Source organism: Manis javanica, chromosome 16, assembly GCF_040802235.1.
Source record: "Manis javanica isolate MJ-LG chromosome 16, MJ_LKY, whole genome shotgun sequence".
In the NCBI taxonomy this organism is placed as follows: Eukaryota; Metazoa; Chordata; class Mammalia; order Pholidota; family Manidae; genus Manis; species Manis javanica.
The window spans coordinates 27,996,125-28,013,282 of NC_133171.1; the positions used below are offsets into that span (position 1 = coordinate 27,996,125).

General features: G+C 36.1%; 1 protein-coding gene across 3 annotated transcripts in view; it reads right to left on the reverse strand.

Annotated features, from left to right (window-relative positions):
• ADGRB3 (adhesion G protein-coupled receptor B3) overlaps positions 1 to 17,158 on the reverse strand; it is a 654,669-nt gene that overhangs the window by 273,114 nt on the left and 364,397 nt on the right. For all 3 annotated transcript variants that reach the window (XM_037012618.2, XM_037012617.2, XM_037012616.2), the window contains one exon: positions 8,400 to 8,443. In XM_037012618.2, coding sequence (XP_036868513.2) covers positions 8,400 to 8,443 — 44 coding nt within the window. The remainder of the gene's footprint in view (positions 1 to 8,399; positions 8,444 to 17,158) is intronic.

The window sequence follows — 17,158 nt, forward strand, 5'->3', positions numbered from 1 at the left end:
AAATACAGATGGCCAACAGACACATGAAAAGATGCTCCACATCACTAATTATCAGAGAAATGCAGATTAAAACTACAATGAGATATCACCTCACACCAGTGAGGATGGCTACTATCCAAAAGACAAACAACAACAAATGTTGGTGAGGTTGTGGAGAAAGGGGAACCCTTCTACACTGCTGGTGGGAATGTAAATTAGTTCAACCATTGTGGAAAGCAGTATGGAGGTTCCTCAAAATGCTCAAAATAGACTTACCATTTGACCCAGGAATTCCACTCCTAGGAATTTACCCTAAAAACGCAGCACTCAAGTATGAAAAAGACAGATGCACCCCTATGTTTATCACAGCACTATTTACAATAGCCAAGAATTGGAAGCAACCTAAGTGTCCATCAGTAGATGATTGGATAAAGAAGATGTGGTACATATACTCAATGGAATATTACTCAGCCATAAGAAGAAAACAAATCCTACCATTTGCAACAACATGGATGGAGCTATAGGGTATTATGCTCAGTGAAATAAGCCAAGCGGAGAAAGAGAAATACCAAATGATTTCACTCATCTGGGGAGTATAAGAACAAAGGAAAAACTGAAGGAACAAAACAGCAGCAGAATTACAGAACTCAATAATAGATGAACAGGTACCAAAGGGAAAGGGACTGGGGAGGATGGGTGGGTAGGGAGGGATAAGGGGAGGGGGAAGAAGAAGGGAGGTATTAAGATTAGCATGCTTGTGGGGGTGGGAGAAAGGGGAGGGCTGTACAACACAGAGAAGACAAGTAGTGATTCTACAACATTTTGCTATGCTGATGGACAGTGACTGAAAGGGGTTTATAGGGGGGACCTGGTATAGGGTAGAGCCTAGTAAACATAATATTCTTCATGTAATTGTAGATTAATGATAACAAAAAAAAGAAAGGGGGATTACTCCTTGATAGGATAAAACTAACTGTAAATCAATGATTAATGCATGCTTTAAATATCCTTAATTTTGATCATTTAAAGGGTATCAAATGATCAGCTATGGAAGTACATTTTTCTGATAATTTTCCTTTCTCTTAAAAAAACAACAACAACAATAAAAAAATCAGTTCCTGTGTGGTGATCTCCAATAAGTTCTTCACAATGGTATAAAGGGCATATCAAAGGGTGGGCAAAGGGTCTGTTTGTATTTATACAGAGGATCAAAGCCTAATTTGGCTACCCAGAAAACGAACTAAGATACGATATGTAGAAGAACTTCCAACATCAACATCCTCTGGAAGAGTCATTCCAGAAGATGATCATCAAAAAACGTCAACAAAGATCCTGGCACTGTTGCAGTTGTAGCTGCCTTCACCCCACTGGTTCCTGGACTTGCCATTGGAATGAAGGAGATATCTAAGCTGGCCTGTGCATACAGTAAAATAACAAATTTGACCAGATCTATACTGTTGGAATTCAGCCAAGAATTAGGAGAAGTGCAAGTTGTAGCGCTCCAAAATATTGAGACTACAGACTATCTACTGTTAAAAGAACATATGGGATGTGAACAGTTCCCAGGAATGGGTTGTTTTAAATTGTTTGATTTTTCTCAAACTATTTAAATTCAGTTAGACAATATCCATCATATCATAGATAAGTTTTCACAAATGCTTAGGGTGCCTGATTGGTTTTCTTGGTTTCACTGGAGATGGCTGGTAATTGTAGGTCTGCTTTGGTTATGTAACTGTATTCCTATTATGTTAATGCGTGTGTGCAATTTAATTAGTAGTTTAAAATCTATACATGCTTAAGTTACTCTACAAGAAGAGATGTCAAAGAAATAACCAATCTTCCCATGTTTTCTTCTATCTGCTACTTATATAGCTTTTTTCCTTCCTTCCTAATTACAACCCTTAAATAGAATTTGTGCCTCATATTGAATTTACCGAGTATCATAATTCTTCCAAGTGGTAAAGATACCTCAAGACAAATGCTGGGCATAAAAGCCACGGGGCATAAATCTGCAAAGAAGTAAAAGGCTAACCTTTTCAAACAATATTGCTTCTCTCTCACTTACCAACTTGACATTTCCCTGTATGGCCCCGGAAGATGACTGGTTAGCCAGAGACGGGTAAGATTCCTCAAGGGAGGAACAACCTAAGACAGGTACAGTCGCAGGGGGGCCATCAGGTGAGAAATTGGGGATCAACAGAGGTGAGGCTTCGAACCTCACCCCCCCCTGTTTTGAGAGAAATCTTCTGCATCCGTGGATGTTTTGTTGCCCTTGTCTAGCTTGGATTAATACTTAGTCTACAGGCACACACCTGATCATCTACATTTGCTTTCTTATAGCACTAAACTATGTTTTCTACCTTTATCTTGCATCTACATACCACTTCAGCATTTTATTAAAAAACATAATAATAATAATAAGGGAGAAATGTGGGATTCACATACAAATCAAGTATAAAAATCAAACAAATATTCATATTTGACCTGAATGTTTATAGTTCATAATGCGTGATCAAAACCGAAAGTTTCTGTGACGAATGCCCTTGTACTGTTCACCATGTAAGAACTTATTCACTATGTAAGAATTTGTTCACCATATAAGAACTTGTTCGTTGTGTTTCAGAAGATCCGAGATTGATGAGAATTAGGCTTGGGGTGGATTAATGATTGTGCATTGAGTCCCCTGTACAGAATTTTATTGTTGTTAACTGTTAGTAACCATTTGATCAATAAATATGAGAGATGCCCTTTCAAAAAAAAAAATTTTTTTTTTCTAAAATATATCACTGACATTACAAAAAAAGAGCAGAATACCTAGAAGAAAGGTTATGATACAAGAAGAACAGGAAACAACATTCTTTAGAGCTTCCACTGAAGATGAGACAGATTAAAGGAGAATTCATATTTTAAAAAATGTCTTAGAATTTTCCAGAACTAAAAGAGCATCTGATCTTTTCTACCCTCGAGCACCATATCCTGATTCTGCTCACCAATATTTTGATTCTTTTACCCCAATACATTATGTGATTATTTTCTATGTGTGCCAAGACATGAAAAATGCTGAAAACACTGTTTTGGAGTGGAGTTGCCGAATTTCTTTTCTTTAAAGGACCAGATAGTAAATATTTCAGGATTTGTGGACTATATGGTTCCTGTTGCAATGACAATACAATAGTGGTAGGGCAAAAGCAGCCGTAAACAGTAAGTAAGTAAATAGATGTGACTGTGTTCCAACAAAACTTTATTTAGAAAATAGTTTTCAGTCTGGATTTGTCTCAGTGTTACAGGCATTATTTTTCAACCTCTAGAGGATCAAGGCAAGGGTTACGATAAAAAAAATATGGTGCCATTTTACTCCCAATATCAGTCCAAAGAACATATGTTTAAGGCATTATGTAATGTTTCTTGAACTTTGTAGCTCATGCTAATGGACATAATGGGTTGTTAATAATATTAGAGAGACTTATGTTAGCTTTATCTGTTAAAAAGGGAGACTTTATATACTAGCAAATCCAAAAATATACCTTCAGGAAATTAGATTCAATCCCATAAAATCTATGATGTAATTTAAAATATTTAAAGAAAATTTAAAACATTTTAAAGGATGAACAAGAAAAATTTCCCTGAAGAAAGCTGAAACAAGATCAGTTTGAATTATGATGGATTTACGAGAAAGCACACACTTATGGATAATAGAAAACTTCAAAAAGTAATGTACAGTCTAAGACAAGAAAGCTAAAGAAAGTCCCTTTTAGTTTCCTACCAATCAACCCTTAATTATATCGCTGTTTTCTTAGCAAATAAAGGTTTTTTTTATTGCTTTTTTGCAGTACTTTTAGAAGAGCACAGTTGTTTTGTAAGTAGAAGCAAAAATTTTATCAATGATATATCTGAAAACCAATAAATATTATAAATTTGAGCATGATTATTTTTGGCCATAATACCATATTCAATTTTTGGGAGATTGGGTAAATTTTGCTTTATAACGACTAGTGTTTTATTAATGTAAAGGTCTAATATTCTCATTTCTGTTAGTGTGAATAAAATAAGGAGAAAAAAAAGTATAACATAGCTTTCTATTATTAGAGAATTGATCATTGAACCTGAATAGATAACAGAAGTTCTGTGGACTCCTAACATCTTACATGCAAATGCCAAAAATTTAACTTAATTGTTTCTGCAGTTGGATTCCATACAGGCTCTGTTGTTCTGGGTATGAAGACATCAACATAACAGAAGCAGAGAGGACCCAGTTCAATCCAATTACTAACTTTGAGATAAAACAAGCCAGTCAGTCTCAGTTAAGATATAACTCTTGCTACTCCCAATTCCAATAAATCAACTTGAAGTGTAGAGAAATGGAAAGTCTAGTCCTTAAAGAGTTTTTATTTCCAACTACAAGGTAGGTGAATAAGTTATAAATGTATTGCTAAAACTGTTTGGTAATATTTAAGAAGTTATCATTAAAATTCACGCAATTAACACTTTGAAGTGTTCTCTGAAAACAAACATGATCCTTCACAGGTTTGATAGCATCAGATGGTGCTACTAAGGCCCATGGAGAAAGATCACAGGTTAATTTAAAGGAAGGATGATGGGCTGTCTAGGGAATGTACCACACACAGTATAATACTCAGAATCCAAATTTATCTCAAAGAATGTACAAATTATCAATCACCCAAATGAAAACTTTGCAAATTACATTGAAAGAAAATATTTGAACGCTTAAAATGAAACACTTCTCCTAACTAACCTATTTCTGAAGTGAGCAAAGTATCATGGGTCATTGAGGATGAAGCATTTTCTTTATTCTGCTCATTAGTTAGCCAAAGTAGGATAAAGATAGGTTTTAAAATTGTCTAAAACTATTATGTCCAATCAGTAAAATAAAATGTCTCTGCAGTTATCAGGGTTGTAGGTTACCATTTAAAACAAAATTAATTGTTTATAATAGATCTTAGTATATAACAAGCTAATGCATTCTTCCTTTCAAACTTCCAGAGTTAGGTCTAATAATGTCTAGAATATATGCCACTAGTAAAATGAAATTTAAATGGTAACAGTCCTTAAATAGAAAGGTACTTGAGAAATATTTACACATTCATTCCTGTACAAAACTAACCAATAAAGTTTGTTGAACATGTATCATGTGTACATGTACTAGGCAGTAGTGAATAACAAGATAAAGCATCTCTCTTACGGTACTTAGTGTCTAATGGGGGGGAAGACAATAAGCAAACAAAATAAAAAAGTAGGAATGCATGTTGTAAAGCATATGCATTAGGGTGATAGAAAGAGAACAATAGGACTGGGTAGTCTGAGACAATCTCATAAAGGGATGTACCAGAAATACACAGAGCACAGTTTATAGAATAAAATAAACTGAACACCTCCTCAATGCCATCAACATTGGAAATACTAGATTGATTACAATGTATCTATGCAATGTAGCAGGTACAAAGAATAATATACATGTAGTAAAATTTAAAAATGTCCACCATACATTGTTGAATTAGAAATTGAGGACGCCAATGTTATATACATTTTGACAATATTTATGTAAAAATAGTGTTAATTTCTATGGCTGCATACACGTGTCAGTGCACAAGTGGATACCTGAAATTATATGTAACAAAATACAAATAGGAGTGACCTTGGGGACATGAGGGCATGAATGGACGTGGAGACCAACGTGATGGTAATTAATAGAGCCTTTTGCCTTAGCAGTTGCATTTTAAAGTTTTATATGTAAGAGACACTTATGTATTTTTGTAATTAAAAATTAATCTAAAAAATTTGAAGTAGGCAATTTGGTGTTGCCAGAGGGGAGGTGTGTGTAAAGGGTGAGCAAAATGGGTGAAGGGGGTCAAAAGGCACAGACTTTCTTTAAGTTACAAAAAAAAAAATAAGTCAGGGGGATGGAAATACGGCTGGGTAACTATAGTTAATAATACTGTATTTCATGTTTGAAAGTTGCTAAGAAAGTAAATCTTTAAAGTTTTCACCATAAGAAGAAATATGTAACTGTGTATGGTGACTAATGGCTCAAATATTAAATCATTATTTTGTACATGTGAAGCTAACATAAAGTTATATGTCAATTATAACTCAATAAAAAAGGCAATTTGATAACTTAAACCAAAATTAAAAGACTTCTTATTTCAACTTGATTACTGCAATCTTGAAAACATACTTTAAGTCAACCACTTTCTGTATAAAAAGAAGTAGCCACATTTGCTCACTATTAAGTACATTTGAGGACTTATACTCAAAGTTAAAATCTTTGCATCAACAAAATTCTTGTGGGGACTCTCTTGTCCCCTCCTGGCATGAGCCAGGAGCTCTGTCCTTCCACTGTATTTCTAAATAAAAGCCTGTACCTTGCTCTCCTAAAAAAAAAAACAACATTCTTGTGTATATGAATATGATCAAAATAGAACAGATGTGAAGAAAGGAAATAAAGTTGTCTTCATCTTCATTGTTTAAAACTCACTCAGAAAAAAAATTTAATAATGAAACAGGATGGTGAAAAGTGTGACGGGACAGAAGTTCTGTCATAGTGAAACGCTTTTGATCACTTTTCAGATACATCAAGGAAAGACGAACCACATTGATCTCTTGAGATAATCCGCTTTGAAATGCAGCTGAACATGCCTCTGACTAAATAGTTTTCTTCAAGGACAGCTTAAAAGTTGAATTTTGTAAAGCGAAAACATGTTCTTTGTGATGGATAAGAGTTATCCCCCAGCAGATGTTGGGGAATGTGGTGCGTGATTGATTTCTAAGGTTAACGCTGACCTCAAACAGCAATAGTTTAACAAATTAAACTTCACACCTGAGACAATCCGTGAAAGGAAACCAAGGGAGGCACGAAGTAGGGAAATGCTTTTTCTTCTTGAAGCTTCCCTGTAACAGTCCTCAAGGTCTTTGGAATAACTAACACTGTTCTCTGTGTGGATCAACATTGAAACACGTTCTACCCACTGACAGGATAATAAAACTAAATCAAAGCTGGTTATTATTCATAGATATATGCAAGTAGCTATAATCAGGAGTTTAAGATGGCATATTTTTCTTGAGTAGAAAACATTCAGTTAGATTTTTGTCACATTTTATTTTTCCCTTGGCTATACAACAAACTAAACAGTGCCTTAGAATATACTACCAAAGTCTTTTCTGGCCATTGGTAAAGAGAAAAGCTTGCAAAACTTTAACTACTATGAGCTCTTTATGGGATTTCAAAGATAGAAAAGTAATGACATCAGTGAGGACATTGGCTCATGCTGTTACCAAGGTGAGTTGGGATTCTCTTTGTAGCACTGAAGTTCCTAGAAGAGGATCCCTAGAACAGCAGGATCTGTAGCAGAAAAGATACTCCTACTATCACTGATTTCTCATCCACATAAATACTGTGGCTTAAATTGCATCAGTCTCCTAGGAATGAGCATATCTACAAAGATCTGCTCTTTACTAGAAATTCTGAGAAGATCCCTTTTCTAGACTCCCCAATAATACTAATGAAGAGGCAAGTAGTATCATAAAATGTCAGATGTGACTGGATTTAGGGCCAAGAATACTGGGGACACTCTTAGAGAGCATAGCACCCAATAACACGGTGCCCTGTCCGACAGCACATGGTAGTATCAGCTTTAGGGATTGATTGATATTTACTTCCCCTCCATGCTAAAGAAAACAAAACAAAAGAGTGTGTACTCTGGCTGCTACACGGAAATAAACCTACATAGATATTTGAAGTATAGGAGTCTAATCAAGGCTCAATCATGGATTTTTCTCTGCTCTTTGAGATATTAAAATCTCATAGAATTACCAGTGAGGTTAGGATGACTTTGACCAGATATATTGCAATTATGTGTATAAACAAAGGAATACAAGAAAGGAGTATTCATTCTTAAATATTGCAGTTATTTTGTCTTCATGAATTCATTATATATATATATGAATAACAAAATTAAATGTTTCTCAATGCTTCTATAACAAAACAATTTGGAAAGGCAATATAAATATTGTATTACTCTGATAATGGATTCAAGGTCATGCAAGTAATGTATTGGCTAAATGACCATAGAGACTGCTATTTTATTCTGCAATGCTAAGCTGAATTACTAGGGTAAAATGTTGAAATAGCAGTTGAGCTTCTCTAATTTTAAAATATTAGAGCTTTTAAAAAGTCCTCACGGAATTTGCATCGCAATGTGCCTCCGTATTAGGTAATGCAATCTTGTCTAGGGAAGTTACCTGATGCATTCATCATATTGTCCTGCAGATTTGAAAAGGGGGATGTTTTCTCTCTGAGTAACTCACATCCCACTAATCATTTTCCTGTTGACTAGCAGGCAGCTGAAGTAACTTAATGTGCTTTGAATATTTAGCCCAAAGTAATGTAGAAAACTGTTACTTACGTTTTTGAGTCATCCCATAACACACAATAAGGATTCAAAGTACCCTAAAAATAAACAGAGAAAGAATAATTGTATCTTGAGTACATATATAAAAAATGGAAGGCTTATGTGAAATGCAAACAGAATGGCAGATTTCTTATCCTGTAGTAAGATACTTTAAGATGTTACCTCTGCATTTTTTTGCAAGAAAAATAAAACTATTTGGTGACCCATTTTATGAAATTCTATTCATGAAAACATTACATTTATTCCAAGTGTCAGGACCTTTATTTAGTTTTATTGAAAGTTGAAAGTGAAGCTGTCATATACCACAAGGTCCAAGTCATTGACAAAAATGATGAATTAGCCAAGGCAGGTGAAAGTCACAGTCCTGAACACGGGCTTGCTGGCTCCTTCCCACAGGTGGCCGTGCTCAGTGGCAGCCAGCTGTGAAGCGGCTCGGAGCCCTCAGCCTGGTGTCCAAGTAAATATTCAGTGGGGTGTTATCTGGAAAAGCAACATCTTTAAAAGTCTAGGCAAGTTCTTTGTCAAACATTGCCTTTTCTAAGTGTGGTTTGCTGGGTCCATTCTAGAAATCCACCGGAAATAAAAATCAAGCTCACTATTCTAAACTTCAGAATGCATTACTTATATTATTTATTTTTCATTTTAATTGGTTGATTAACTCCAGTACTTTAGCACAATTATCATTCTCCAAAACCCCTCAAGGACCACATATCTAAGGTAGGTTATAGTCTTACATAAATTGATGAGCACACATATGGAATGTTTACATAACAATAAAGAGACATGCTCATATAAATGTCACTAGTCATAATTTTACTGTGTAAGGGACAAGTAGGGAGAGGGTGTCACGGCCTGCGTGAGAGCAAGTTTCATGGAAGAACTGGGCCCTTATCTGTTTCTTCCAAGGAGGCCCAGGTCTGGATGTTCAAGGGATGGTGAGGGAATGGTGTTTCTAATTGGTTTGCTGCTCTGTTCTGTGAGACTCTGTCTGGTTTTATCTGAAATTTTCATTCAGCTAGTGATTTTCTAAGAAATCTTCAGCATAGTTAAAATGTTGTATCATAAAGTTGTGCTATATTTGTTCAAAAGAGCATAGAGCACTTCATAGAAAATAAAAAATCCTTGGAATATTACAATGAAAGGGATGGGAGTATCTATTTCATGGATATAGAAAGTAAGTTTAGGAAAAGAGCCTGAGCTAACAAATCCTCTAAATCTAGTCCACTTCTTTTAGATTAAGTTAAATATCTATATAAACCAATACAGGGTACTGATTATAGGATTAATATTTAATAGAGTTTATAACAGGTTACAACAAAAGAAAATCATATTAGGAAAGAAATACAGGGTGCACTTCAGTGTTTGGATATCTCTTTCTTTTTTATTCCCCTGAAGAAACTGATTTCCCCTTTCAGACAAAAGGGTAAAGATGGCAAATGCTTCTCCTATTCTTAACCTGTTACTTTGTCAACCTTCAGTGGTATTCTCTGCCTTCTCACTCTTGGTTCTTATCTCATGCTCCTCCTCTCTTTCTCCTTGTGGAAATTTAAAAAGCACCCACCCAAGAATTATTATAGTTTCCCAAATCCACCACTCGGTCTTGTGTTTACTACACATTCTGGGACCTACCCATAGACCTCTCCATGAATTTCGCTGTCTAGGACAGCCTTCCAATGTAGGCCTGTGGGCTGAGGTGAATTTCTTAAACATTTGAAGTTTAGAAAAATAAGCAGAACATATCGGAGGAATCTCAGCACCTGGATAGACCAGTTGCTTAAGGAATAAGAATGTCAGATGGGAAACACAAAGCAACAACGAATGATGAATGAATTCTAAACGTGGAAAAAGAAAAAAACTTGCTGAAAGGCTAAAAGGTTTCTATGGATAAACGACTTGTGAAATATTGTTTATAATTTTCAAGTACTTTTCTCAAAGGTACTCTGCTACAAGATCTGTGAGGGGGAATTTCTAGAAAATCAATACCAGGAAATGGTGAGCCCAGCAGAGAGCAGGAACAAAACGTAATAATGGAGTGAGAAGAAAACAGGCAAGCTGTGAACTAACTTACAGAGGTGGAGCTGAAAAGATAAAACCCGGCAGGTAAATGATACAAGCCGGCCAAAGAAAAGTAATTTACAAAGCTGTCATTATGACTTATGCTTAAAGTATTAAATTTTGCATGTATTTGAAAACTTTTGGAAAGGAGACGCTATTCCTGAAAAACATATTTTTTGGCAAAACTATGCCTCTCTTGGCTCCATTCAAAATAGCATAGTTGAGCTCAAGTTAAACATTTCTACAGTCACTTTTAATGTACTATGACCCAAATTTCCTAATTACCACAGATGTTCTACATGCTGCTTTCAAGGTTCTTCAACAGTTTTTTCTTTTTTCTTTTACTTTTCTGTTTCAACGCCAGCCGAAAATGGGTAGTTCTCCTTTCCTTTGTTCTGAGTAAGTTTTGTTTTCTTTATATAATAGGGGATTTGGATGTCGTTCTAGTCCTAGATCTCAGCGATTCTAGAATGACGTTCATAGGCAAATTCCTTTTCTTCTTTTTAAAACTCTCTTTCGAGTATTTCCCCCCTGTGGGATACTTTAGATATATCTCACTATGGTAAACTACTCTCACAAAACAGGCAAGTCAGAAAAGGGAGCCCGGGAGATGATCCGAACAAGTTCATTCATTCATTTACTCATTTCATGCAAAAATCACTTAATAAACACCTATTTTATTCCAGGTACTGTTTGAAGCCTGAGGATACAGCATTCAGCCACAACAAAAAATCCTTGCCTCATCGACTGAACTACAGTAAAAGCACCAGGGAGAAAGACAAAAAATATAAACACAGAAACATGTAATATGCTGGATGGATAAGAAGCAAATCACAGTGAATAGGAAAGACTAGAAAGTGGATGGATTGCAACTCTGTACATTGGGAAGATAAGATGATATTTGAGCAGATATCTGAAGAAAGCTGTTTCCAGAAAAGAAAAAAGCCTCAAAAATATATATATAAATGATGACCAAGTTTCTCTCATTTTTCCTCGGTGCTTTAAGTTCTGAATGAATTCAATTCACGTGCCATCTTCAGTACACTCTTGCTATCTTCACGTTTCCAAACTGTTTTCTGTGGACCTACCCTCGGGTCGTCTGGTAGGCTTATCTGAACACAGATTCCTCGGCTCCACAAGTTTTGAGATTGCTAAATCTAGGAACACGCCTTCGTAGTATTCGCTCCACCCCGCATAGTTGTTATGCACATCAAATCTGGGGAAAGTGTGCTGCCTGAGACACATACTCAAGACACCAGAATGCCAAGGTCACTTTATCCTGGTTTCTTCAAGCTTTCAAATGCTTAGTGCTTAGAGTCCGTAGTAAATTCCTTATCTGGAAACCCCTTAACTTTATTGTACCTTCCACAGTCCTTTTGAAACAAAAATATCTCGTCTATAGAGGCAAAGGAAACACATAGACAATGCAGCCAGCGACATGAAGGAGGGCGGGAACCCCACCGTAAGTCAGTATTTCCAGCGCTGTGATTCAGATGTTCTGTCACGTCTTCTAGTGAACTGACTTCCTGAATGTGGGTGGGAGAAAAACTGTTCAACTGACACTCTACGGGCTCTCTTTAAGTTTCTAAATTTTAGACGTGAAGGTATTCCATTAGAATGACCTGGATTTTGCTAAGCTTATCCTCCCCTTCTTTCCCCACTGAAGTTTACATGTAGTTATTATGTAACTGTACAAACAGACTTTAGGAATTCCTCAAGAACATTTCTAAACTGACTGTCCTGACCCACAAAAGACTGATTTATACCCTGCTCATAATTCTAATTCTGCTTGAGAAAAGAGTCTCAGGAATGCATGCTGGGGGAAATGAGATCTTTGCAGCTGTAAATTCTTTCATAGCCAAATCTATGAAGGTCACTAAAAGCTGATTAGTGAGAGGGACCCCTCTTCAGGTTACATCTTTTAACATATACACAAGCTTCCTAGTCTCTGAAAGAGTAATCCACCCAAAGGGAATGGCTCAATTGGAAAAAGGTATGATGTGAAACTCAGCAACAGGAAATAGTCTGCTCAATGTTCTCCAAACCTCTTTTCAAGGTTATGGTAAGTACTGTTCTGTATTTGAGTATTTAAAAAAAAAACTAATTGAGTCCCTCTCTCTTTTTTTTTGAAGGAGTGATTGGCCTACATCTGAAGTCTAAAGAGCCTTTCTGAAAATGCAATATTATGTTCTTACTTGATAGGATTATGAATATACAGAATCCTTAAATGGATTTATAAGGATTCTATACAAATCATTGCATTGAGAACCAGTCAAGTCAAGGAGATGGGAAAGAAAGAGCCGGCTTTCACTAAAGCAGAATGATACAAAGGCCATTAAAGTGAGAAATGCAGAATACTGTTTTATCAGGAAGTCATATCCATGTTACACAGACCTTCTCAGGGAGTTGGCAGCTATTGAATTGGAACACAGTGAGAAAGCATATATTTAATTAAGCTTCTGTTATATGGCTACTCAGTAGCTCACATTAACCAGATGACACTGCTTTTGTGGATATGATAACAGCTTGCTTCTCTAATTTCTGAGATACATCACTAACTTGAATGTACATTATTTTTTGATGAATATCATCTATTTGACATATGGGAAACAGTAGAAAGTAGAACCACTGTCAAGAATTATTTATATGTGTATTCTTCAAAGAAAATGATCACTTCCACATATAATGTCTTAGAGTATCTTACTCATACACGACCACATCATTTCCCACAGTAGCTACACAGAAGTGTGTTGTATCTCTCAACAAACCGGTCACCTGGGGGCAAAAACTCTCCAAGTCTTCCTTATGAATTGAAGCAGCAAATAACTTCAATAAACAAATATTTAAATAACTAGATTCCATGTTGATATAACATATAGCTTAAATCTTTTCCTTTTACAACTGAGAGATTATAATAATGTATTCTAATAACACTTTTATGGGGTTGTGGCAGAGGTAGGCGCTGGCCGGGGCTTTGGCATTGCTCTAGTCTTTCAGCTCACAGCAGAGAAGTTTTGCTAACTTGCCTTAAGAGCACAACATACCTACAAATGTCAGTGTTGCCCCTGACATCCAGCACCTGGTTTTACAAGGTCCTTTCAGGATGCTTCATGGCATCCCCCAATTTTTCCCATATCCCATGAGCATTTTACAAAGGCCAATCTCATCATCTGCTGATTCTTTTAATCAGGTTCCTAAGGTGTTAGTATGATAATCAGCAGGACGAAATGTGATCTCTAGTTGCGTGTTGATTTTTATTGAGCAATTATCAGTATTGTAGATTATCGCATTCAAAATGGCACTATTTGCATATACATATATATTACCTTCCTAATCTAAAAATTAATTTTGTGATGCTCCAATGCAGGGTTATTAGTTTTCGATTGTTGCTCTAACATATTATCACAAGTTTAGCAGCACAGAACAACAAATTTCACTGTCAGAAGTCTGGTGAGCTCAGCTGGGTCTCTGCTCAAGGGATTCATGGGGCTGAAATCAAAGTGCCAGCGGGACTGCACTCCTTTCTAGAGGATCTGGGCGTATATGCATATTCAGGCTCATTCAGGTTACAGTGAAAGTCAGTTCCCTACAGTTGTAGGACTGAGGTTCACATTTCCTTCCTGCTTGCAACCAGGGGTTGTTTTCATCCTTTGGAGGCTGCCCATTCCCTTGACTAGTAGCCCCCTTCCTTCATCTTTAACGTCAGCAATGTCAGTTGGGTGACTGCGCATTGCATCTCTCTGATCATAGCCACAGGGAAGGTTCATGTGATTAAGGACCTACTCAGATAATCCAGACTGATTTCCCCAGTTCCATGTCCTTACCCTTAGTCACATCTGCAAACTGTTATGTTAACATGTAACATAACATATCCACAGATTCTGGGATAAGGACGTGGACATCTTTGAAGGGGGCATTATTCTGTTTGCTTATAGGGGTTGACAAACTATAGAGCCGATGGCCAACTTTTACTGCAGAGCCACACCCATTTGTTTATCTATTATCTGTGGCTGCTCTCACAGTACAGGAGCACAGTTGAGTGGATGGGAGAGAGAGCCATTATGACTCACATGCCTAAAATATTCACTGTCTGACTTTCACATGAAACAGTTTGCTGACCCCTGTTCTAAAAATAAAACGATCGCTCTAAAATATTTGAAGATTTTTAACTGTTATGAATAAAAATGAACTGAACTTGAAATGTAAGTGAGGTTAATGCTTACTCAAGTTCAAGAATTTATGATATAACCAAAAAAACGAGCTAGAGGACAACTTCGATCTCAATTTCAGCCATTGGCAGAAACATTAACTTGCTTGTCTAGTTAACATTTCAGGATGTTCTCATAAAATTAACCAAGAGCTTTAGGCAGGAAAACCACCAGAAGTCTCTTCCAAATGAACAAAAAGTAATTCAAAAAGTAAAGGGGGGCAGGGGGAAGGAAAAAAAAAAGTAAAGGGATATAAATGATCCCTTATAGAAATTATAACTTGCAGGGACTGGACTTCTTTAAATTTTGTCATGTGATTTTTATTTCTTTAGGCTTATCAGCCTTTGATATTGATGAAAATAACCAGTGTGAATGCTGGATGCTCTTTTCATTGTTCCTGATGCCAATGGTGACAAGCATGTACATTACAGCCTTCCATTGTGTTTTCACTATGATTTACAAAGTCACTGTCCATGATTAATTTTAGTTTAGACACAAAAAATAAATTCCTTGATTTGTTAGCTTGATCCTGTTAGTATGCCAACAAATATAGCAAAGAAAAAACCCAATGCCCGTGAGATCTTTTGCTGAGTATGACCAACTAGAGAGCGACAAATAAAGCCGGTGGATTTGTCCTGATCCTGAAATACAACCGTTCCTAGACCATTCGGCTCAGAGCAAAGAATAAAAAGGAATCAAGACTAAATTGCAGAGACCACCTGCCAGTATAGTCCAGTCTGTCCTTCCACTAAAAATGGGGCTATGTAAAAACTTTCTATTTGGAAAAAGAATGCATTTTCATGCTTTAAAGTTGATGAAGCATGAGGTAACTAAAATGTACCTATTTTCTTATTTTTCTATCTCATCATTAAAGATAAGGATGCTTTCTACCTAGGACATTCACAGCAGGCTCAGGCCTGTCAGACTCAAGGCATCCTAATGGGGGGAGATGGGAGTATGTGTGTGTGTGTGTGTGTGTGTGTGTGTGTGTGTACATAGTTCTAGTCTGCTGCACTTATTTAGATCTCATTTTTTCAATAAAATTATTAACTTTTCTTATGCATTAGAGAATAACAACATTGATAAGCATGAATGTCACACTGAAGAAACCTTACGGAATATGAAAAACAAAATTCTCTTTCTGGGAAAAGCAAATTTGATAATTCTTACACTCAAGCAATTGCTATGTCTAAGCACTAAGTACCCACAGACCCTGACTCTGTAAGTCATAAAAATAAAGCCATAAGCCCAAAAAACCAAACTAAGAATAGCATCTTACTCATTCATGATTTATGAGCTGGGTTAAAACTGCAACTCGCTTTGCTAAATATGATTTGGAATTTCACGATTCCATATTCTATTACCTATTCCTACCAGTTCCCAGGGGCCTTATTATATTTAACATACTTTAAATGCTTTTTGTTAAAAAGCTTTTTAAAAGAACACATTTCATTTAGAAAATGTTAGCAGGCTTTTCCCTAGACTCATTATAACTACTAATTCCCATTCTTCATTTTTTTTCCACATGGTATATGAAGCAGATGTAATTTGCAAGTCATTAATCTTTTCTAAGCTTAGGAAAATTATTACAGACCCTTTGATATGAGAAAATAGGTGAAAGTAGACAGACAGACTTGATATTAGAAATATGTCGTATCTAAAATAGTTCAATTTTGAAGGTAGTAACAATAATATATATCTATATATCTCTATATAGTTACAGTTATAATGAAATTGCAGCTTGTTCTAATCAATTTCAATTTTCATGTGTAGAATATACTTCTTCACATTTTAGCAAAGACTATTATTTTTCAATATAGGCTCTTTAAATGATCTCTTCAATGGAAATAAACTGAAATCAGTATATAGAACATTTCTTTGTTAGATTAGTAATAAATATTGAGACACTCAAAAAATTAGCATATATTCCTTCCCTCAGTGAACAATAAAGTATTTTACAAAATCCAAATTGGATGATAAATATACATACAAAAAGCATGAGAAATTCAATACAATAGAGCTTTAAGGCCTCTATGTACTGTACAGGTAACAGTGTGATAGGTATTTACAGAACAGAGGGAAGGAACGTTGAGCGTTGAGCAGCCCGGAGGGCCCACTGTGTGGCTGGTCCCAGGGTGGCACCTGGGTGGGTGGGGAGAACGCGCTGAGTGTCAGCACTCCACAGCCTTTTCTTCTGCAGCCTAAATGCTCCTTCCTCTTCTCCCTCGTGCCCCTTTCTGTAACAGATGTGTCTACACTCTCTTAAATCTAGGCCTCCTGCGGTAGAGACAGTATTACTTTGGGATTCTGGTCAACTCACTCCCTCCAAATATTGAAAGACAGAATTAATTCTAAATGGCTTATGATAATTATCTCACCATTTTGATGTTCTGATTTACATTGCTACTCCTGTATCTAGTTGGCACTTAATAAAATTGATTGCCTAGACACTCCAGTTTTCTTATGCAGAAAATAATGTGTGTGTGTGTG